Source organism: Rhincodon typus, chromosome 4 (genome assembly GCF_021869965.1).
Source record: "Rhincodon typus isolate 14 chromosome 4, sRhiTyp1.1, whole genome shotgun sequence".
NCBI classification, from domain to species: Eukaryota; Metazoa; Chordata; class Chondrichthyes; order Orectolobiformes; family Rhincodontidae; genus Rhincodon; species Rhincodon typus.
Genome location: NC_063335.1, coordinates 113,602,088 through 113,626,747, shown reverse-complemented (window position 1 = coordinate 113,626,747; position 24,660 = coordinate 113,602,088). Strand labels below are relative to the sequence as shown.

Below are 24,660 nucleotides of genomic sequence, written 5' to 3'. Positions count from 1 at the left end.
AAGATGATTCTGGATAGGAGCGAAAGTAACAGGGTAGTTGTTATGGGGGACTTTAACTTTCCAAATATTGACTGGAAGCGCTACAGTTCGAGTACTTTAGATGGGTCAGTTTTGTCCAATGTGTGCAGGAGGGTTTCCTGACACAGTATGTAGATAGGCCAACAAGAGGCGAGGCCACATTGGATTTGGTACTGGGTAATGAACCAGGCCAGGTGTTAGATTTGGAGGTAGGTGAGCACTTTGGTGATAGTGACCACAATTCAGGATGGAAAGGAATAGGTATATACCGCAGGGCAAGAGTTATAGCTGGGGGAAAGGTAATTATGAGGCGATTAGGCAAGATTGAGGATGCATAGGATGGAGAAGGACATTGCAGGGGCTGGGCACAATTGAAATGTGGAGCTTGTTCAAGGAACAGCTACTGCGTGTCCTTGAGAAGTATGTACCTGTCAGGCAGGGAGGAAGTGGTCGAGCGAGGGAACTGTGGTTTACTAAAGAAGTTGAATCTCTTGTCAAGAGGAAGAAGGAGGCTTATGTAGAGATGAGGCGTGAAGGTTCAGTTAGGGCACTTGAGAGTTACAATTTAGCCAGGAAGGACCTAAAGAGAGAGCTAAGAAGAGCCAGGAGGGGACATGAGAAGTCTTTAGCAGGTAGGATCAAGGAAAACCATAAAGCTTTCTATAGGTATGTCAGGAATAAAAGAATGACTAGAGTAAGATTAGGGCCGGTCAAGGACAGGAGTGGGAAGTTGTGCATGGAGTCCGAAGAGATAGGAGAGGCGCTAAATGAACATTTTTCGTCGGTATTCACACAGGAAAAAGACAATGTTGTGGAGGAGAATACTGAGATACAGGCTATTAGACTAGATAGGATTGAGGTTCATAAGGAGGAGGTGTTAGCAATTCTGGAAGGTGTGAAAATAGATAAGTCCCCTGGGCTGGATGGGATTTATCTTAGGATTCTCTGGGAAGCTAGAGAGGAGATTGCAGAGCCTTTAGCTTTGATCTTTATATCGTCATTGTCTTCAGGAATAGTGCCAGAAGACTGGAGACTAGCAAATGTTGTCCCCTTGCTCAAGAAGGGGTGTAGAGACAACCCTGGTAATTATAGACCAGTGAGCCTTACTTCAGTTGTGGGTAAAGTGTTGGAAAGGATTATAAGAGATAGGATTTATAATCATCTGGAAAGGAATAATTTGATTAGGGATAGTCAACACGTTTTTGTGAAGGGTAGGTCGTGCCTCACAAACCTTATTGAGTTCTTTGAGAAGGTGACCAAACAGGTGGATGAGGGTAAAGCGGTTGATGTGGTGTATATGGATTTCAGTAAAGCGTTTGATAAGGTTCCCCATGATAGGCTATTGCAGAAAATACGGAGGCATGGGATTGAGGGTGATTTAGCGGTTTGGATCAGCAATTGGCTAGCTGTAAGAAGACAGAGGGTGGTGGTTGATGGGAAATGTTCATCCTGGAGTTCAGTTACTAGTGGTGTACCTCAAGGATCTGTTTTGGGGCCACTGCTGTTTGTCATTTTTATAAATGACCTGGATGTGGACGTAGAAGGATGGGTTAGTAAATTTGCGGATGACACCAAAGTCGGTGGAGTAGTGGATAGTGCGGAAGGATGTTGCAGGTTACAGAGAGACATAGATAAGCTGCAGAGCTGGGCTGAGAGGTGGCAGATGGAGTTTAATGCGGAAAAGTGTGAGGTGATTCACTTTGGAAGGAGTAACAGGAATACAGAGTACTGGGCTAATGGTAAGATTCTTGGTAGTGCGGATGAGCAGAGAGATCTTGGTGTCTATGTGCATACATCCCTGAAAGTTGCCACCCAGGTTGATAGCATTGTTAAGAAGGCGTATGGTGTGTTAGGTTTTATTATTAGAGGGATTGAGTTTCGGAGCCATGATGTCATGTTGCAGCTGTACAAAACTCTGGTGCAGCCGCACGTGGAGTATTGCGTACAGTTCTGGTCGCCGCATTATAGGAAGGATGTGGAAGCATTGGAAAGGTTGCAGAGGAGAGTTACCAGGATGTTGCCTGGTATGGATGGGAAGGTCTTATGAGGAAAGGCTGAGGGACTTGAGGCTGTTTTCATTAGAGAGAAGAAGGTTAAGAGGTGACTTAATAGAGACGTACAAGATGATCAGAGGATTAGATAGAGTGGACAGTGGGAGCCTTTTTCCTCCGATGGTGATGGCTAGCATGAGGGGACATAGCTTTAAATTGAGGAGTGATAGATATAGGACAGATGTCAGGAGGTAGGTTCTTTACTCCGAGAGTAGTAAGGGCGTGGAATGCCCTACCTGCAAAAGTAGTAGACTTGCCAACTTTAAGGGCATTTAAATGGTCATTGGATAAACACATGGATGATAATGGAATAGTGTCGGTTAGATGGGCTTCAGATTGGTTTCACAGGTCGGCGCAACATCGAGGGCCGAAGGGTCTGTGCTGCGCTGTAATGTTCTATGTTCTATGTTCTATATTCCAGACTCCCACCACCTGCAGAGTGAAAAGGATTTTTCCCAATTCCCTCTGAATCTTCTGCCCTTACCCTAAAACTGTGCCCCTCTTGTGATTGACCCCTCAACCAAGGGGAACAGCTGCTGTCTATCCACCCTGTCCATACCCCTCATTATCTTATACACCTCAATCATGACCCCGCTCAGTCTTCGCTGGTCTCAGTAAAACAATCCGAGCCTATCTAGTCTCTCCTTATCCTCAATTTCCCCATCCCAGGCAACATCCCAGTGAACCTCCTCTGTACCACCTCTCGTGCTATCACATCCTTCCTGTAGTGAGGTGAGCAGAAGTACACACAGTACTCCATCTGGGGCCTGAACAATGCTCTGTACAACTCTAACTTTACTGCCTTGCTCTATACTCTATGCCATGACTGATGAAGTAGAGGTGCCAAAGTTGGATTGGAATGGACAAAGTCAGAAGTAATATGACACCAGGTTATAGTCTGACAGGTTTGAAATCACATGCTTCCGGAATGCTGCTCCTTCATCAGGTGAAGGAGTGATTTCACCTGACAGAGGAGTAGTGCTCCAAAAGTTTGTGATTTCAAATAAACCTGCTGGACTATAACCTGATGTCGTGTGACTTCTGATTTCTTATCTCGGCTACTCAATTACTCTGCTGACTTCGGGGATTTTTGAATAATTAGCCCAAGATCCCTCTGTTCCTGTAAGCTACCCAGTGTTTGGTCATTCATTAAATACTCCCTCATCTTGTTTCTTCTTCCAAAGTGAATCACCTCACACTTATCAGGATTAAATATCATCTGCCACTGCTCTGCCTATCTAACCAAGCCAAGTTATTGGAAAGGATACTGAGGGACAGGATCAACCAACATTTGGATAGTCAAGGTCTGATAAGGGACAGTCAGCATGGATTTGTGCACAGCATGTAATGTCTGGCAAATCTTTTAGAGCTTTCCGTACAGGTAACCAAGAGGATAGGTGAGGGTAAGGTGATGGATGCTGTCTATATGGACTTTAGTAAGTCTTTGACAAGGTTCACATAGCAGACTAGTCATGAAGGTTAGGTCGCATGGGATCCAGGGAGATCTAGCTAATTGGATTCAAAACTGGTTCAACGGTAGGACGCAGAGGGTGATGGTTGAAGGTTGTTTCTCAGACTGGAGGCCTGTGACTAGTGGTGTGCCACAGCGGTTAGTGCTGGGACCTTTGTTATTTGTTTTACTTACATAAATGATCTGGATGTGAATGTACAAGGCATGATTAGTAAGTTTCTGGATGATTCAAAGTTAGGATCTTGATCAGATGGGGAAGTGGGCTGAGGATGGGCAAATGCAATTCAATACAGATAAGTGTGAGGTGTTGCACTTTGGAAAGTCAAAGTAAGGCAGGACTTATACAGTAAATAGTAAGGTCCTGAGGAGTGTTGTGGAACAGAGGGACCTAGGAGTAGAAGTACATAGTTCATTGAAAGCATCGTCACAGGTAGACAGGGTGGTGAAGAAGGCATTTAGCATGCTGGCCTTCATCAGACGAAACACTGAGTATAGCAGCTGGGATGTTATGTTACAGCTGAATAAGTTGTTGGTGAGGCCGCACTTGGAGTATCATGTACAGTTTTGGTCACCCCGTTGTAGGAAGGACATAATTAACTGGAAAGATATAGTTAAACTGGAAAGTGTGCAAAGAAGATTTATAAGGATGTTGCCAGGACTAGTAGGCCTGAGTTACAGGGACAGGTTGGCCAGGATAGGACTTTATTCCTTGGAATGTAGGAGAACGAGGGGAGACCTTATTGAGGTGTATAAAATCCTGAGGGGCATAGATAGGATGAATGTATACAGTCTTTTTTCCCTGGGATGGTGAATTGAAAAGTAGAGGGAATAGGTTTAAGGTGAGAGGGGAAGGATTTAAGAAGGACCTGAGGGGCAATGTCTCCACACAGAGAGTGATGTGTATGTGGAATGGGCTGCCAGAGAAAGTGGTGGAGGCAGGTACAATAGCAATATTTAAAAAACATTTGGATAGGTACATGCATGAGAAGGGTTTAGTGGGAAATGGACCAAATGTAGGCAATTGGAACTAGCTGAGTGAGCACCATTATCTGCATGAACCAGTGACCCCACCTCACTATACACTCACTCACACAGACACAGACACAGACAAAGACACACACAATTGCAATCATTCACTGTCTCACTCTCATACAAACGTCTGACCTTGACTTTTGTGAGGACAGCATGAAACAGGCAGATATGCTCAAACAGGTTGATGTTAGGAAGGAGGATGTGCTAGAAATTCTGTAAAAATATGGGGATAGATAAGTCCCTGGGCCAGACAGGATATACACAAGGTTACTACGGGAAGCAAGGGAAGAGATGGCAGCCCCTTTGGCAATGATCTTTGCGTCCTCACTGTCCTCTGGAGTAATACCAGATGATTGGAGGGTGGCAAATGTCATTCCCTACTTCAAGAAAGGGAATAGGGATAGTCCTGGGAATTATAGAACAGTCAGTCTTACTTCTGTGGTGGGCAAATTATTGGAGGGGATTCTGAGACGTAGTATTTATGATTATTTGGAAAAGCACAGTTTGATTAGAAATAGTTACATGGCTTTGAGAGGGGCAGGTCATGCCTCACAAGCGTTATTGAATTCTTTGAGGATGTAACAAAGCACATTGATGAAGGTCAAGCAGTGGATGTGGTGTATATGGATTTTAGCAAGGCATTTGATAAGGCTCCCCATGGTAGGCTCATTCAGAAAGTAAGGAGACATGGGATTCAGGGAAATTTGGCTGTCTGGATACAGAACTGGCTGTCCAATAGAAGCCAGAGGGTGGTAGTAGATGGAAAGTATTCAGCCTGGAGCTCGGTGACCAGTGGTGTTCCGCAGGGATCTGTTCTGGGACCTCTGCTGTCTGTGATCTTTATAAATGACTTGGATGAGCAAGTGGAAGGGTGGGTTAGTAAATTTGCTGATGACATGGAGGTTGGTGGAGTTGTGGACAGTGTGGAGGGCTGATGTAGGTTGCAACGGGGCATTGACAGGATGCAGAGCTGGGCAAAGAAGTGGCAGATGGAATTCAACCCAGAAAAGTGTGAAGTGATTCATTTTGGAAGGTCGAATTTGAATGCAGAATACAGGGTTAGTGGCAGGATTGTTGGCAGGTGGAGGAACAGGGGAATCTTGGGGTCCATGTCCATAGGTTATGCTGTAGCTCTATAAAACCCTGGTTAGACCACACATGGAATATTGGGTTCAGGTCTGGTTGCCTCATTATAGGAAGGATGTGGAAGCTTTAGAGAGGGTGCAGAGGAGATTTATCAGGATGTTGCCTGGACTGGAGGGCAAGTCTTATGATGAAAAGTGGAGGGAGCGAGGGCTTTTTTCATTGGAGCGAAGAAGGATGAGAGGGGACTTGATAGAGGTGTACAGGATGATGAGAGGCATAGATGGAGTGAATAGCCAGAGACTTTTTCCCAGGGCGGAAATGACTATTACAAGTGGGCATAATTTGAAGGTGATTGGAGGAAGGGGAGTTATCAGAGGTAGATTCTTTACACAAAGAGTGGTGGGTGCGTGGAATGCACTGCCGGCAGTGGTAGTGGAGTCAGATACATTAGGGACATTTAAGTGACACTTGGATAGGCACATGGATGATAGTAAAATGTAGGGCACGCAGGTTAGTTTAATCTTAAGAGCAGGATAATAGACCGGCATGATATCGTGGACCAAAGGGCCTGTACTGTGCTGTGCTGTACTGTTCTATGTTCTATGTTCTCTCTCTCTCCCCACCTATACACACATGCTATAAATAACCTCAGTACCAAGATATATCCCGCAGAAATGAGCCTACCCCAGGACTCTCTGGTCTTGACTGATCAAAATCTTTTCCCAAAGCCATAGAGAAGGTTGCACAATGTTTTAACAAGATGACGGTGGGCTTGTGCTTAAACATGTCTTCATGGTGCAATTGCTACCAGTGTTTTCCTTAGCCTGCATTCAGTCTGATTGAACTGTCTGATGGAGACTTGATTATTTGCAAATTCTTTACATTCAGTAAACCTGTGAGCTTCAATGCTTACCTCTGGAATGACATGAACTTGGGATAGACAGCTTCCCCTGCAAGAGCTGACTGCCACATTTGTCAGATGGCATTGGCCTTTGGATATGTTCCGAATTTCGGTGAAATGTTGGCACTTTGGAGAGACATCTAGCAGAAGGAAAACATTACACAATCAGGGACACAATCCTCTTGCACCAACAGTTCATTCCCACTTTCTTTTGTAATGATTGGGCTCCATGTTTCTGGCTGGGCTTCCAAACCCAGCCTCTTCAGAAAGTTGAAGCCTATCACTGGATTGTTAGAGAACAAAAGGAGCCATTTAGTGTGTCATGCCTGTACCTTTCAAATGAGGATCATTCTTTTGGGTGAACCTCCCACCTTCTCATACCCCTGCACACCATTTTGATTTGAAGAATGATCTGTTGCCTTCTTGAATGCCTCAATTAAACCCACCTCCCCCACATTTCCAGATAGTACCTTCCACACCCTCATGACTCGCTCTTTGAAAAAGCTTTTTTTTTGCATTACCCTTGTTTCATTTACACACCACTTTAGATCTACACCGTCTCGTTCTTTTCTCCTTTTACGAGCAAGAACAGCTTCTCCCTATCAACTCTATCCACTCTCTGCTATCAGATCTCTCTCAACCTTCTTCTCTCCAAGGAGAACAGTCCCAACTTCAATCTGTCCTCATCACTGAAGTTTCTTAATGCTGGAACTATTCTTGTCGAACATGTAGAAAGAGGAATGAACAGTGAAGTTACTGTTTTATGCTTGCAGTTCTGATGATGTTCAGATGTAACTGTGTGCATCTTGTCTACATTGCCACCACATCTGCCCACAACTAGGCAGAAACATTTTGACACTGGCACTAGGGTTGGGTGCACATTAAAGTACCCAAGGTAAGGTCAGCAGCACAGGGGATGTTCATGGGAGAGCATGGGATATGCCCACAGAACAATGAACTTTACACAGTGGTGCTAACAACAACAGCAAGCAATGAAAATTAACTTGTCCAGTTTAAGCCCAGGACCAGAGCTGGAAATAGATAGTTAACTTGTAAATTATATTGCAGACCAGGAGCTGGTACCCAATGTTCTAAACATCTTCAATCTTATTCAAGAAGGCAACAAGGGATAAATCCTTTTCTGTTCTGTAAATCTCTATTAATCTATGGTTTGCTTGAGTAGTGTTCAGTTCAGACCCAAGCACTGTCTACAGCTTGGGTAAAACAACTGATAAAACAGGAGGCTTGGGTTAGTAAGAGACAGTGACTAATGGCTGCATTCCCAAGTCCAGGCTGCTCAATGATGTCTTTGTTGTATGAGTGTTGAGAACACTACTCAGTTGTTAATCTAATTGATATGGCAACAGTAGGCCAAAGGTTAAGGCTTTAATTTCTCAGCTTAAGAAAATGTTGGAAAAAGGGACAAGGATCCAGGGCAGAGGATTTAGAACTTGGCAAGACCTGGTACGGGTAATTCTGAGCTTGGCCACAGTCTGAGACAGTCATACCTGGTCCATTCATAAACAAACCAATGTGCAGGAAAATCTTTCAAACAATTAAGTCAGAAATGAGGTCTGCCGTACCTGAAGATCGTGGATACTCGAGCAGATGAGGGAAAACCAGATACACGTTCATGAAGGTGGAGGGGGTGATGTTCCCATGTATCTACTGCCCTTGTCCTTCTAGATGGAAGTGGCTTGATTGGCACCACATCCACAAGATTCCACTCCCTCCACCACCGACGCTCAGTAGCAGCAGTGTGTACTATCTACAAGATGTACTGCAGAAATTTACCAAAGATCCTTATCAGCACTTTCCAAACCCACAAACACTTCCATCTAGAAGGACAAGGGCAGCAAATACATGGAATACCACAACTGCAAGTTCCCCTCTGACCCGTCATCATTCTGACTTGGAAATATATCTTCGTTCCTTCACTGTCGCTGGGTCAAAATCCTGGAATTCCCACCCTAATAGCATTGTGGGTAAACCCACAGCACATGGACTGTAGCAGTTCAAGAAAACAGCTCAACACTACCTTCTCAAGGGACAACTAGGGACAGGTAATAAATGCTGGGCCCAGCCAACGACGCCCACATCCCACAAATGAATTTAAAAAAAAATTCCTAGCCTCTGACCTGTTAGGAATCTACCTGATATGGTTTCACTAATGCCCTGTATAACTCCAACATAATTTCTGACTTTTGCATTCATGTAAATCTGCAAGAACATTTTATATAGCACCTTATCAAATGTCTTCAGGAAATCAAGGTAAAGTAAATCACCCGGTTCCCTCTAGCCCACAGTATGCATTACTACTTCAACAAAGGCCAAAACACTGGTGAAATGATGTTCCTTTCAGGAAACTATGTTGACTCGGCATTGATTAATTTGAGCTTCTCTAAGCACGCTAAGGAACTCCTGCAGAGATGTCCTGGAGCTGAGATAATTGATCTCCAACTACAACCATTTACCTATGTGCTGGATATGACTCTAACAGTTTTGAGCCCCTTATTGAAGGAAAAGTATACTGGCAATGGAGGCCGTTTTCAGGTGAACAGCCACTGTCTTATGAGGAGAGATTGAGCAGATTGGGCCTGCACTCACTGGAGTTTAAAAGAATAAGAGGCAATCTTATTGAAACAAACAATATTCTTAGGAGACTTGATGTGGAGGTGCCAGTGTTGAACTGGGGTGGACAAGGTCAGAAATCACATGACACCAGGTTATAGTCCATTGGCTTATTTGAGAACACAAGCTTTTGGGGCCTTGCTCCTTCTTCAGGTGTTAGTGAGAGAGGTAGTATCAGACACAGAATTTATAAGTAAAAGATCAAAGGGTCACATCAATGATGAGGATGTATTAAACAAACCTAAGATGCTGTTAAATCTTTAATCAGTTAGAAGGTTTTAATTGATTAATATGTAGATGTAAATCACCAAATTCCTTACAAGTCACTGCCCTGAGAGAACAAAGGTTTTATCACTATAAAGAATTCCTACTTTAGAAATAAAAACAGTCTGACTCCAAACCAAAACTCAAACAGATTCTAAACAAGGCCTCTCGCCTAACATGCATTATCTGACCTAAAATGTCATCTCTTCTTTACACTGACAAAACCTTTAGACTGAGAAATTGATAGCAATAGGAAGAGAATCACACAGTCTGATCTGGGCTATCTTCACTTACCAAGAATTTCCTTCCTGCAGATAGGACAGCATTTTCCAGGATCCTCAACTTTTACATAACCCTGCAATTCATGAAAAAATTAATTTTGCACTTGAAACACACATAATGTAAAACAAACAACTTTTAAAACATACAATAAAGAGATGCACAAGTTCGTCAGTGACTGGACATTCAGCCCATCATTTCAATGGTGGTTCTTTGCTGGAACAATCTTAAAATAATGCAATTGTCCTGTTATGTTCAAACTGTGTTATTTGGTTTCAAGTTCTTCCATGGACAACAGATAATGGAGCAAGCAGATTCTAGCCTCCTAATTTCTATGTTTCTAAGTTTATGCACATACTCTGTTAAGACATTAAAGATTCTCTTCGTGGACACAAGTACAGCCTGTTCAATATTTCCTCATAATACAGCGCATGAACTGCTGTCAACATATTTAAATGCTTCCTAAAATAAATCCAATAGAGTACTCTTGTTACAAAAACAGAAGTTGCTGGAAAAGCTCAGCAGGTCTGGCAGCATCTGTGAAGAGAAATCAGAATTAACGTTTCGGGTCCTGAACAAAGAAGGGGTTTCTGAGGAAGGGTCATAGGACCCAAAGCATTAACTCTGATTTCTCTTCACAGATGCTGCCAGAACTACTGAGATTTTCCAGCAACAGCTATTTTGTTTCAGATTTACAGCATCCGCAGTTTTTTCAGTTTTTATACAGTACTCCTGTTTTTTTTTTCATTCAATCATACGTCTCACAAGTGAATAAAAATAAACTGAACATCACTGCCTGGGCCCAGCATTTCTTGCCCATCCCTAGTTGCCCTTGAGAAGGTGGTGGTGAGCTGCCTTCTTGAGCCGCTGTGATCCATGTATTGTAGGTTGACCCAACGTGCCATTAGGAAGGGAATTCCAAGATTTTGACCCAGCGACACTGAAGGAATTGTGAGATATTTCCAAAGAATGGAAAATGGCTTGAAATCCCATGTGCCTTCTTAACAACACTATCAAACTGCCCTACCATCTTCAGGGACCCGTGGACAAGGACCCCAAGATCCTGCCATTCATTGATTATCCCCTTGTCTTGTTTCTTCTTCCAAACTGCATCCCTCACATTTATCAGGGTTAAATTCCATCTGTCACTGATCTGCCCACCTGATCAATCGGTTTATATCCTCCTCTAACCTAACGCCTTCTTCCTCACTGTCAACCATCCAGCCAAACTGAAATTGCTCTCTCTCATTTTAATTAGGAAAGCAATAAAACACAAAGAGGTCTGGAGTTCCTCCTTTTCGCAAAGTTTTTGCTAATACTCCTGATAAGAATGTTTGTCTAGTCTGTCTGTCCATCCGGTGTCAATGAATGTGAGATTTTGGATTTAAAAGGGGATTTAAGGTTTAATTTAGGGTTGTTTCAGTAATTAATAATCCACTTTGCCACATGTTAGCAGATATGTTTGTTCTAATAAATCAAGTTTTGTTTTTTTATTTGTTGATAAAACCTGCTGTGAGGCTCAAGCTTGTACAGGATATGATCATAAGACCATAAGACCATAAGACCAAAAGACATAGGAGCAGAAATTAGGCCCTTCGGCCCATCGAATCTGCTCCACTAGTAAATCACGGCTGATAAGTTCCTCAACCCCATTCTCCTGCTTTCTCCCCGTAACTCTTGATTCCCTTGATAATCAAGGATCTATCCAATGACATAAAGGTGAGTGAAGGATTGACTGTGAAATTGAGAGCAGCCCCGGGTGATGGTGAGTCCTCCTAAGGCATTGAGGGAAAAGAGAAGCTGAGTAAACAATAAGAGGATTTCTCACCTCCAGGCAGGTAAGTGGTGGACATCCAGAGGAACAGACCTTCCTTCCATTCAGGCACCAGCACCGCTCACAATCTTCTTCCCATTCAAAGCCTGCCTGCAAAACAAGGCAGGAACTCCATTGTTCTCAACTGAATATACAGGGAATACACATCCTATCGAAAGACCAGGCAGTGGGAATGGGGTTGCCTTCTTGTTAAGAACGGCACAGTTGCTCAGTAGTTTGCACTGCTGCTTCACAGCATCAGGGACCTGGGTTTGATTTCAACCTCGGGCAACTCTCTGTGTGGAGTCTGCATGTTCTCCCTGTGTCTATGTGGGTTTCCTCTGGATGCTGTGGTTTCCTCTCACAGTCCAGAGGTGTGTAGGTTGGGGTGGATTGGCCATGCTAAATTGTCCATACCATGCAGGGATGTGCAGTCTAGGTGGATTAGCCATGAGAAAAGCAGGGTTACAGGAATAGAGTAGGGAGGCAAGTCTGGAAGTGACGCTCTTTGGAAGGTAGTATGGCCTCAATAGGCCAAATGGCCTGCTTCCACACTGTAGGGATTGTACAATTCTAAATAACATTGAAACGAAAGCAAGAGCGATATAGAGTTGGAAGGTATAGAATTGGGGAATTGCAAAGGAACAAAGACCCTGATGGGAACTCTGTACAGGCCTCCGAGCAGTAGTCAGGATGTGGAAAGAAAATAAATCAAGAGATAGTTCAGGCATGTAAGAAAGGTTCTATTCCAATTATCAATATTCAGGGAGACTGGGAAAATCAGGTTGGTAGTGGAGCCCCAGGAAAGGAGTTTGTGGAATGTATACAAGATGGTTTTTTGGAGCTTCTTGTGGTAGATCCCACTAGAAAACAGGCAGTTCTGGATTTAGAGATGTGTAATGAGGCAGATCTGATTAGGGAGCTCAGGGTGAAGGAACCCCCTGGGGACAGTGACCATAATATGATAGAATTCACCCTGCAGTTTGAGGGAGGGAAGCTGGAATCAGATGTAACATTATTACAATCATAGAACATAGAACATAGAACGATGTTGTGCCGACCTATAATCAAATGAAGATAACTACAAAGACATGAGGGAGGAGATGACCAGAAAAATGTGAAATGATTCATTTTGGAAGGTCAAATTTGAATGCAGAATACAGGGTTAATGGCAGGATTCTCGGCAGTGTGGAGGAACAGAGGGATCTTGGGGTCCAGGTCCATAGATCCCTCAAAGTTGCTACCCAAGTTGATAGGGTTGTAAAGAAGGCGTATGGTGTACTGGCTTTCATTGGCAGGGAATTGAGCTTAAGAGCCATGAGGTGATGCTGCAGCTCTACAAAACCCTGGTTAGACCACACTTGGAATATTGTGTTCAGTTCCGGTCACCTCATTATAGGAAAGATGTGGAAGCTTTAGAGAGGGTGTACAGGAGATTTACCAGGATGTTGCCTGGAATGGAGGGCAGGTCCTATGAGGAATGGTTGAGGGAGCTAGGGCTTTTTTCATTGGAGCGAAGAAGGATGAGAGGTGACTTGATAGAGGTGTACAAGATGATGAGAGGCATAGATAGAGTGGATAGTCAGAGGCTTTTTTCCCAGAGCGGAAATGACTATTACAAGGGGGCATAATTTTAAGGTGATTGGAGGAAGGTATAGGGGAGATGTCAGAGGTGGGTGCTTCACACAGAGAGTGGTGGGTGCGTGGAATGTGCTGCCAGCAGTGGTAGTGGAGCCAGATACTTTAGAGACTTTTAACCAACTCTTGGATAGGCACATGGGGGAGAGTAAAATGTAGGGTATGCAGGGTAGATTGATCTTAGTTGGATAATAGGTCAGCACAACATCATGGGCCGAAGGGCCTGTACCGTACTGCACTGTTCTATGTTCTTAATTAAAAGGGGACCCGAGCAGGGAAGATGGTGGAGCAGCAATGGCAGGAGTTTCTGGGAGTAATTTGGGAGGCACTGCAGAAATGCATCCCCAAGGAAGAAGGAACATACAAAGTCGGGGGCAAAGTAACTGTGGCTGACAAGGGAATTCAAGGACAGCACAACAGCATACAATGTGGTGACGATTAGTGGAAAGCCTGTAAAAATCAGATGATAACTAGAACAGTAATAAGGGGGTGATAAGATGAAATATGACAGTAAGCTAGCTAAGTGATATAAAAGAAGGTGCCAGAGTCTTTTTTATATCTAAAAAGTAACAGTGAGGCAAGAGTGGATAATGAGGCCGGAGAAGTAGTAATGGGGAACAAAGAAATCGTGGAGGAACTGAATAGGCACTTTGCTTCAGCTTTCAAATTGGAAGACACCAGCAGCATACCAGAACTTCAAAAGAGGCAGGGGGGCAGAGGTGGGTGTGACGGCCATCACTAAGGAGAAGGTGCTGGAGGAGCTGAAAGGACTGAAGGAGAATAAATCACTCAGACTCTGCAGCCCAGAGTTCTGAAGGAGATAGCTAAGGAGATTGTAACAGCAATAGTGGTGATCTGTCAGGAATCACTGGAGTCAGGGAAGGTGCTGGAATACTGGGTGGCACAGTAGCTCAGTGGTTAGCATTGCTGCCAAACAGCACCAGGGACCCAGGTTCAATTCCACCCTCGGGCGACTGTCTGTGTGGAGTTTGCACATTCTCCCCATGTCTGCATGGGTTTCCTCCGGGTGCTCCAGTTTCCTCCCACAGTTCAAAAATGTGCAGGTTAGGGTGGATTGGCCATGCTAAAGTGTCTACGGTGAGATAGGGAAGGGGGTGGGTCTGGGTGAGGTGCTCTTTGGAGCATCAGTGTGGACTTGATGGGCTGAATGGCCTGCTTCCACACTGTAGGGATTTTATGAGAGTGGAACCCCTTGGGGACAGTGACCATAATACAATAGAATTCACCCTGCAGTTTGAAGGAGGGAAGCTGGAATCAGATGTAACGGTATTACAATCATAGAACATAGAACAGTACAGCACAGTACAGGCCCTTCGGCCCACGACGTGGTGGCTAATATAATAGCTAATATAATACCCCTGTTCGAGAAGGCAGAAAATAGGAAACCACTGGCCAGGTAGTCTGACCTCAGTCATTGGTAAAATTTCAGAATCCATTATTAAGGATGAGATCACAGAGTACTTGAAAGTGAAAGGTAAAATAGGGCTGAGTTAGCATGGCTTTGTCAAGGTGAGGTCATGCATGACAAATCTGTTAGAATTCTTTCAGGAGATAATGAGTAAATTAGACAAAGGAGAGTCAGTGGACATTTTCTGTTTGGATTTTCAGAAGGCCTTTGAGAAGGTGCCACACAGGAGGCTGCTAAATAAAATAAGAGCCCATGGTGCTCGAGGCAAGATACTGGCATGGATAGAGGATTGGCTGACGGGCAGAAGGTAGAGAGTGGGGATAAAGGGGTCTTTCTCAGGATGGCAGACGGTGGCTAGTTGAGTTTCACAGGCATCAGTGTTGGAATCACAACTATTCACGTGATACATGAATGATCTGGATAAAGGAACTGAAGGCGTTGTTGCTAAGTTTGCAGATGGCACAAAGATAGGTAGAGGAACAGATAGTGTTGAGGAAGTGGGGAGGCTGCAGAAGGACTTGGACAGGCTAGGAGAGTGGGTAAAGAAGTAGCAGATGGAATACAATGTTGGAAAGTGTGAGGTTATGCATGTTGGGAGGAAGAATAGAGTCGTGGACTAATTTCTAAAGAGGCTTCGGAAATCTGAAGTACAAAGGGACTTAGGAGTCCTAGTGCAGGATTCTCTTAAGATTAACATGCAGGTTCAGTTGGCAGTTAGGAAATCAAATGCAATGTTAGCATTCATTTCAAGAGGGCAAGAATACAAGAGCAGAGATGTACTGCTTAGTCAATACAGTGTGGAGCTGGAGGAACACAGCAGGTGAGGCAACATCAGAGGAGCAGGAAAGTCAACATTTCGGGTTTACACCCTTCATCAGGACTAGGGAGGGGAAGGGAGCTGGGAAATAAATATAGGGCGGGGCTAGGGCTAGGGGAAGGTAGGTGAGATGGTGATAGGTGGATGCAGGTAGGGAGTAGTGGGAATCGGTCAGTGTGAAGGGTGGGCGGATAGGTGGGAGAGAAGATGGGCGGGTTGTGTCAGGTCAAGGAGACCGGGTTGGGATGAAGAGTTTGACATGGGATGAGGCTGGGGGTGGGATGGTTTTGAAACTGGTGAATTCTATATTGAGGCCATCAAGCTGTAGGCTCCCAAGGTGGAACATGAGGTGTTGTTCCTCCATTTTGCGTGTGGCGTCATTGTGACACTGGAGGAAGCCCAGAATGGGCATGTCACCAAGGGAGTGGTAAGGGGAGGGGGAGTTAAAATGGTTGGCAACTGGAAGGTTTTGTTGATTATAGCATATACAGTGCATATGCTCCACAAATCTGTCACCAAATCTGCACTTGGTCTCATCGATATAGAGGAGACCACATTGGGAAAAACAGATACAGTAGACCAGGTTGGAGGATGGACAGGTGAGCCCCTGTTGGATATGGAAAGTTGGTCTTGGGCCTCGGATGAAGGTGCTAGGAAAAGGTGTAGCATTTCCTGCCCACATTCTCCCCACCTTCATTCAGGACACCATCTACACCTTTCACCTCCTCCAAGACTTTCAATTCCCTGGCCCCCCAACACCTCATCTTCACCGTGGATATCCAGTCCCTGTACACCCATATCCCCCACGCAGACGGCCTCAAAACCCTCCGTTTCTTCCTGTCCCGCAGGCCCAACCAGTCCCCCTCCGACATCCTCATCCGCTTAACCAAACTCGTCCTTACACTCAACAACTTCTCCTTCAACTCCTCCCACTTCCTACAGACTAAGGGGGTGGTCATTGCACCTATATTCGCAGCTCCATTTTCAGAGCAGCAGTGGGAGCAGTGACAGTGAGGACCAGGGGGCTACCGGGACGGTAAGTCCTTCTTTTCGACAGCGGAGCTGAGAGGGAGAGCTTGAATTGCGCTCTGGGAAGTGACTGAACTGATATATTTGGGCAGTGGCTAAACCTGAGAAATGACACGTGTAGTGTCTCCCACCCACCCTCCTCCTCCAACTAAAAAAAAGACTGGTGTGTTGATAAGGTAAGGTTTTTCTTTTTTTTTTCCTAATCGAGCACTGGTAAGTAGAGTGATTGGTAATAAATTTTTCATTTCATTTCTCTACTATTTGATATTATAGTAGGACTAAGTTAAGCTTAAGAGTAAAAATGGCAGGAGATCCGAGACCCGTGGTTATGCTCCTCTTGCTCAATGTGGGAGCTCAGGGATGCGGCTGATGTCCCTGAACCCTACACGTGCAGGAAGTGTGTCCAGCTGCAGCTCTCGTTAGACCGCATGACGGCTCTGGAGCTGTGGATGGACTCACTTTGGACCATCCGCGATGCTGAGGAAGTCGTAGATAGCACATTCAGCAAATTGGTCACACCGCAGATGAGGATTGCTGAGGGAGAAAGGGAATGGATGACCAAAAGGCAGAAAAAAGGCAGGATGGCAGTGCAGGTGTCCCCTGCAGTCATCTCCCTCCAAAACAGGTATACCGTTTTGGATACTGTTCGGGGAGATGGCTCACCAGGGGAAGGCAGCAGTAGCCAGGTTCATGGCACCGTGGCTGGCTCTGCTGTACAGAAGGGCGGGAAAAAGAGTGGAAGGGCTATAGTCATAGGGGATTCGATTGTAAGGGGAGTAGATAGGCGAAAACGAGACTCCTGAATGGTATGTTGCCTCCCAGGTGCATGGATCACGGAGGTCTTAGATCGACTGCAGGACATTCTGAAGGGGGAGAGTGAACAGCCAGCTGTCGTGGTGCATATAGGCACCAATGATATAGGTAAAAAATGGGATGAGGTCCTACAAGCAGAATTTAGGGAGTTAGGAGCCAAGTTAAAAAAATGTAGAACCTCAGCGGTAGTAATCTCAGGATTGCTACCAGTGCCACTTGCTAGTCAGAGTAGAAATGAAAGAATTGGCAGGATAAATGAGTGGCTTGAGAGATGGTGCAGGAGGGAGGGGTTCAGATTTTTGGGACATTGGGACCAGTTCTGGGGGAGGTGGGACTATTACAAATCGGATGGTCTATACCTGGACAGGACTGGAACCAATGTCCTCGGGAGTGCTTTTGCTAACGCTGTTGGGGAGGGTTTAATCTAATGTGGCAGGGGAATGGGAACCAGATGAGGAGGTTAGTGGACAGTAAGGAGGTAGCCTGTAAGGAACTAGATAATGAAGTCAGTGTGACTAAGGGGAAGAAGAGGCAGAGAGCAGATGATGAACTCAAAGGGACAGGTGATCTGAGGTGCATTTGTTTTAATGCGAGAAGTGTAGTAGATAAGGCAGATGAACTTAAGGCTTGGATTAGTACCTGGGAGTATGATGTTATTGCTATTACTGAGACTTGGTTGAGGGAAGGGCAAGATTGGCAACTAAATATCCCAGGATATAGATGCTTCAGACGGGATAGAGAGGGAGGTAAAAGGGGTGGAGGAGTTGCATTACTGGTCAAAGAGGTTTTCACAGCTGTGCTGAAGGAGGACACAACGGTGGACTCGAGCAGTGAGGCAATATAGGCAGAGCTCAGAAATAGGAAGGGTGCGGTAACAATATTGGGGCTGTACTACGGCCTCCCAACAGCGAGCATGAGATAGAGGCACAAATATGTAAACAGATTATGGAAAGATGTAGGAGCAACAGGGTGGTGGTGATGGGAGATTTTAATTTTCCCAACATTGACTGGGATTCACGTAGTGTTAGGTGTTTAGATGGAGCAGAATTTGTAAGAGAATCCAGGAGGGTTTTATGGAGCAGTATGTAAATAGTCCTACACGGGAAGGGGCCGTACTGGACCTGGTGTTGGGGAATGAGCCCAGCCAGGTGGTTGAAGTTTCAGTAGGGGATTACTTTGGGAAGAGTGATCACAATTATGTAAGTTTTACAATACTCATGGACAAAGATGAGAGTGGTCTTAAAGGAAGAGTGCTGAATTGGGGGAAGCCCAACTACAGCAGGATCCAACAAGAGCTGGGGAATGTGGATTGGAAGCAGCTGTTTGAGGGTAAATCCGCATTTGATATGTGGGAGGCTTTTAAAGAGAGATTGATTAGAGTGCAGGACAGATATGTTTCTGTGAAAATGAAGGATAGAAAGGGCAAGATTAGGGAACCATGGATGACAGGTGAAATTGTGAGACTAGTAAAGAGAAAAAAGGAAGCATACATAAGGTCTGGGCGACTGAAAACAGACGAAGCTTTGGAAGAATATCAGGAAAGTAGGACCAATCTGAAACGAGGAATTAAGAGGGCTAAAAGGGGTCATGAAATATCTTTAGCAAACAGGGTTAAGGAAAATCCCAAAGCCTTTTATTCGTACATAAGAAGCAAGAGGGTAACTAGAGAAAGGATTGGCCCACACAAGGACAAAGGAGGGAAGTTATTCACGGACTCAGAGAAAATGAGTGAGATTCTTAACGAGTACTTCGCGTCGGTATTCACTGAAGAGAGGGACATGACTGATGTTGAGGTTAGAGATAGATGTTTGATTACTCTAGGTCAAGTCGGCATAAGGAGATGGGAAGTGTTGGGTATTCTAAAAGGCATTAGGGTGGACAAGTCCCCAGGTCCGGATAGGATCTATTCCAGGTTACTGAGGGAAGCGAGAGAGGAAACAGCTGGGCCCTTAACAGATATCTTTGCAGCATCCTTGATCACAGGTGAGGTCCCGGAGGTCTGGAGAATTGCTAATGTTGTCCCCTTGTTTAAGAAGGGTAGTAAGGATAATCCAGGTAATTATAGACCGGTGAGCCTGACGTCAGTGGTGGGGAAGCTGCTGAAGAAGATACTGAGGGTTAGGATCTATTTACATTTGGAAGAAAATGGGCTTATTCGTGATAGGCAGCATGGTTTTGTGAAGGGAAGGTCTTGTCTTACCAAGTTGATCGAATTCTTTGAGGAAGTGACAAAGTTGATAGATGAGGGAGGGGCTGTAGATGTCATATACATGGACTTCAGTAAGGCATTTGATAAGGTTCCCCATGGTAGGCTAATGGAGAAAGTGAAGTCACGTGGGGTCCAGGGTGTACTAGCTAGATGGAAAGAGAACTGGCTGGGCAACAGGAGACAGAGTTGTAGTGGAAGGGAGTCTCTCAAAATGGAGAACTGTGACCAGTGGTGTTCCACAGGGATCCATGTTGGGACCACTGTTATTTGTGATACACATAAATGATCTGGAGGAAGGTATAGATGGTCTGATTAGCAAGTTTGCAGATGACACTAAGATTGGTGGAGTAGCAGATAGTGAAGGGGACTGTCGGAGAATGCAGCAGAATATAGATAGATTGGAGAGCTGGGCGGAGAAATGGCAGATGGAGTTCAATCCAGGCAAATGCGAGGTGATGCATTTTGGAAGATCCAATTCAAGAGCGAACTATATGGTAAATGGAAAAGCCCTGGGGAAAATTCATGCACAGAGAGATCTGGGCGTTCAGGTCCATTGTACCCTGAAGGTGGCAACGCAGATGGATAGAGTGGTCAAGAAGGCATACGGCATGCTTTCATTCATCGGACGGGGTATTGAGTACAAGAGTTGGCAGGTCATGTTACAATTGTATCGGACTTTGGTTCGACCACATTTGGAATACTGCGTACAGTTCTGGTCGCCACATTACCAAAAGGATGTGGATTCTTTGGAGAGGGTGCAGAGGAGGTTAACCAGGATGTTGCCTGGTATGGAGGGTGCTAGCTATCAAGAGGAGGTTGAGTAGGTTAGGATTATTTACATTAGAAAGACGGAGGTTGAGGGGGGGACCTGATTGAGGTCTACAAAATCATGAGAGGTATAGACAGGGTGGATAGCAAGAAGCTTTTTCCCCAGAGTGGGGGACTCAATTACTCGGGGTCACGATTTCAAGGTGAGAGGGGAAAAGTTTAAGGGAGATATGCGGAAAGTTCTTTACGCAGAGGGTGGTGGGTGCCTGGAACGCGTTGCCAGCGGAGGTGGTACAGTCGGGTCATTTAAGATGTATCTAGATGATAGCGTCATTTAAGATGTATCTAGACAGATACATGAATGGGCAGGGAGCAGAGGGATACAGATCCTTGGAAAATAGGTGACAGGTTTAGATCGAGGATCTGGATCGGTGCAGGCTTCGAGGGCCGAAGGGCCTGTTCTGTGCTGTAATGTTCTTTGTTCTTTGTATATGAGTCCGAGCTATGCCTGCCTCTTCGTAGGGTACATGGAGTAGTCCCACTTCTGCTGTTACACCGGCACCATTCCTCACCTCTTCCTCCACTACACTGACGACTGTATCAGCGCTACCTCGTGCTCCCATGAGGAACTTGAGCAGTTCATGAACTTCACAAACACCTTTCACCCCAACCTCAAGTTCACCTGGACCATCTCTGATACCTCCTTCTCCTTCCTGGACCCCTCTGTCTCCATCTCTGGTAACCACCCCAACACCGACATCTATTTCAAACACACCGACTCCCACAGCTACCTGGACTACACCTCCTCTCACCCACCTTCCTGCAAGAATGCAATCCCCTAATTCCAATTCCTCCACCTCCACCACGTCTGCTCCCTAGATGGAGCGTTTCACTCCCAGATGTCCTCCTACTTCAACTACCGCAACATTCCCCCTCCATTGATCCAAAATTCCCTCAACCACATCTCTTGCATTGCCCGCACTTCTGCCCTGAAACCCCCTCCCCCCAACAAAAATAAAGATAGAGTCCTCCAGTCCTTACATACCACCCCAGCAACCTCCCCATCCAGCGCATCATCCTCCGCCATTTCCGCCACATGCAGGGGCACGATGGTCTGGTGGTACTAACACTGGACTGTTAATCCAGAGACCCAGATAATGTTCTGGGGACCTGGGTTCAAAATAAATATCTGGAATTGACAGTCTAATGTTGACCATAAATCCATTGCTGACCATTGGGGAAAAACCCATCTGGTTTGCTAATACCCTTAAAGGAAGGAAACTGCCATTCTTACCTGGTCTGGCGTACATGTGACTCCAGACCCACAGCAATGTGGTTGACTCCTAGATGCCCTCTGGGAAATTAGGGATGGGCAATAAATGCTGCCTAGCCAGCGATACCCTCATCCCATGAATGAATAAAGAAAAAAAATCTGACCCACCACCAAAGAGATAATCCCCCTCCCGACCCCTATCTGCCTCTCATAGGGATTGCCCACTTCACAACTCCCTTATCCGCTCTACACTCCCCACTAAGCCCACCACACCCAGCACTTTTCCCTGCAATCACAGGAAATGCTACACCTCCCCTAGCACCTTCACCTGAGGCCCAAGACCTGTCCATCCTCCAACCTGGCCTATTGTATCTATTGTTCCTGATGTGGTCTCCTCGATATCGGTGAGACCAACTGCAGATTTGGTGACAGATTTGTGGAGCATTTGCACTCTGTATGCTATAATCAACAAAACCTTCCAGTTGCCAATCATTTTAACTTCCCTTCCCCTCCCACTCCCTGAGTGACATGTCCATCATGGGCATCCTCCAGTTTCACAATGACACCACCCGCAAACTGGAGGAGTAGCACCTCATATTCCGCCTTGGGAGCTTACAGCCCAATGGCCTCAACATAGAATTCACCAGTTTCAAAACCTCCCCACCCCCAGCCTCATCCCATGTTCAATCGTCCCTCTCATACCCACCTTCTTGCCCTGACAAAACCCACCCATCTTCTCTCCCACCTATCCACCCCACTCTTCACACTGACCAATCCCCATCACTCCCTACCTGCATCCACCTATCACCATCCCACCTACCTTCCCCCAGCCCTACCCCTCCTCCCTATATTTATTTCCCAGCTCCCTTTCTTCTCCCCAGTCTTGATGAAGGGTGTAAACCCAAAATATCGACTTTCCTGCTCCTCTGATGCTACCTGGCCTGCTGTGTTCCTCCAGCTTCATACTGTATTGACTCTGACTCCAGCATCTGCAGTTCTTGCTATCTCTGATGTACTGCTGAGGCTGTATAGTGTAAGGCTCTGGTCAGACTGCAGTCAGAATATTGAGAGTTTTGGACGCTATATCTAAGAAAGGACGTGCTGACGTTGGAAGGAGTGCAGAGGATGTTAACATGATTGATCCTGAGGTTGAAGGGCTTGTTATATGAGGACCAGTCGAGGACTCTGGGTCTGTACTCAATGGAGTTTAGAAGGATCAGGGGTCTGGGTGAAACTTACAAAATACTGAGAGGCCTGAATAGAGTGGATGTGGAGAAGATGTTTCTATGAGTAGGAGAGACTAGGATCTGAGGGAAGAGCCTCAGAATGAAGGGACGACCCTTTAGAACTCAGATGAGGAGGAATGTCTTCAGCCAGAGGGTGGTGAACCTGTGGGAACTCATTACTGTAGAGGGCTGTGGAGGCCAAGTCATTGAGTGTATTCAAAACAGAGATCAATCGGCTCTTCTTTAGTAAGGTGAAGGCAGGAGAATGGGGTTGAGAAACATATCAGCCATAATTGAATTGTGGAGCAGACTTGATGGGCTGAACGGCCAAATTCTGCTCCTATCAATGAAGATAGAACTAGAAGCAGGAGTAGACAATTCAGCCCCTCAAACCTGCTCCACTCTTTAATACAATCAAGACCAATCTTACCTCAGGAACAAAAACAGAAATTGCTGGAAAAGCTCAGCAGGTCTGGCAGCATCTGTGAAGGAAAAAACAGATTTAATGTTTCGGGTCCAGTGACCCTTCCTCAGAACTGAGTTAACTCTGTTTTTCCTTCACAGATGCTGCCAGACCTGCTGAGCTTTTCCAGCAACTTTATTTTTGTTCCTGATTTACAGCATCTGCAGTTTCTTTGGGTTTTAATCTTACCTCAGACCCAACACCTCTTTCCTGCCCACTCTCCATAGCCCTTCAACCCATTACTAATTAGAAATTTGTCTGTCTGCCCTTTAAGTTTAATCAACATCCAGCATCCACGACACTCAGAGGAAGTGAATTCCATGATTCATGGAATTCACTTTGAGAGAAGTGATTTCTCCTCATCTCTGATTTAAATCTGCTAGTCCTTATCCTAAAACTATGACCTTCCATTCCAGATTGTCCCACATGAGGAGGCATCCTCTCTACCTCCATTCTGCCAATCATTCAGATCTACTCTCGTTCTTCCAAACTCCAAACAGTATCGGCCTAACTGCTTAAAATCTCGCTTCATAAGAGAAACCCCTCATGTCTACAATCAATTTCATGAACCTTCCCTTCAGAGGGAAACAATGGCCTAGTGGTATTATCACTGGACTGTTAATCCAGAGACCCAGGTAATGTTCTGGGGACCCGGATTCAAATCCTGCCACAGCAAATGGTGGAATTTGAATTTTTAAAAATCTGGAATTCACAGTCTAATGATGACTATGAATCCATTGTAAATTGTCAGGAAAATCCCATGTGGTTCAGTAATGCCCTTTAGGGAAGGAAACTGTCATCCTTACCTGGTCTGGCTGACATGATGCCCTCATCCAGTGAATGAATGAATTAAAACAAACCTCCAGCACAACTACATCCCTCCTTAAGTATGTGGACTAAAACGATACATGACGCCCCACATAGCAATGGCACATACAGTTGCAGCAACACTTCCCTACTTTTTATATTCTATTCCCTTAGCAGTAGAGCCAAAATTCCATTTGCCTTCCTTATTACCTACTGTACCTGCAGACTAGTTTTCTGTGACTACTGCATGAGAACACCCAGATCCTTCCGCACCAAAGCACTCTGAAGTTTCTCTCCACTTAGACAATAAGTTGTCTTTTTAGTTTTCTGACCAAAGTGGATAAACTCACACTTATCCACATTAAACATCATCGGCCAAATTTTGACTCAGGCACCTAATCTATCCATATCCATTAGTAAATTTCTTATTTCTTCATTGCAACTTACTTTCCCACCTATTTCTGTGTCATCTGCAGATTATTATCCCTGAACCCAAGTCATTAATATCGATTGTAAATAGTTGGGACCAAAGGACTGAACTCTGCGTCAACCACTAGTTACATCTTGCCAACCAGAAAAAGTCCCATTTATCAACACTCTTTGCTTTCTAGTCAAACACAATTTACCTTTCATAAACAGCGA

General features: G+C 45.1%; 1 protein-coding gene across 1 annotated transcript in view; it reads right to left on the bottom strand.

Moving 5' to 3' along the window:
• Positions 1-24,660, bottom strand: part of LOC109923120 (SCO-spondin-like) — a 154,888-nt gene that overhangs the window by 7,298 nt on the left and 122,930 nt on the right. The window contains exons 37-39 of the mRNA XM_048596202.1: positions 11,562-11,657; positions 9,749-9,809; positions 6,572-6,699 (exon numbers count right to left, since the gene is read on the bottom strand). Of these exons, the coding sequence (XP_048452159.1) occupies positions 6,572-6,699; positions 9,749-9,809; positions 11,562-11,657 (285 nt within the window). The remainder of the gene's footprint in view (positions 1-6,571; positions 6,700-9,748; positions 9,810-11,561; positions 11,658-24,660) is intronic.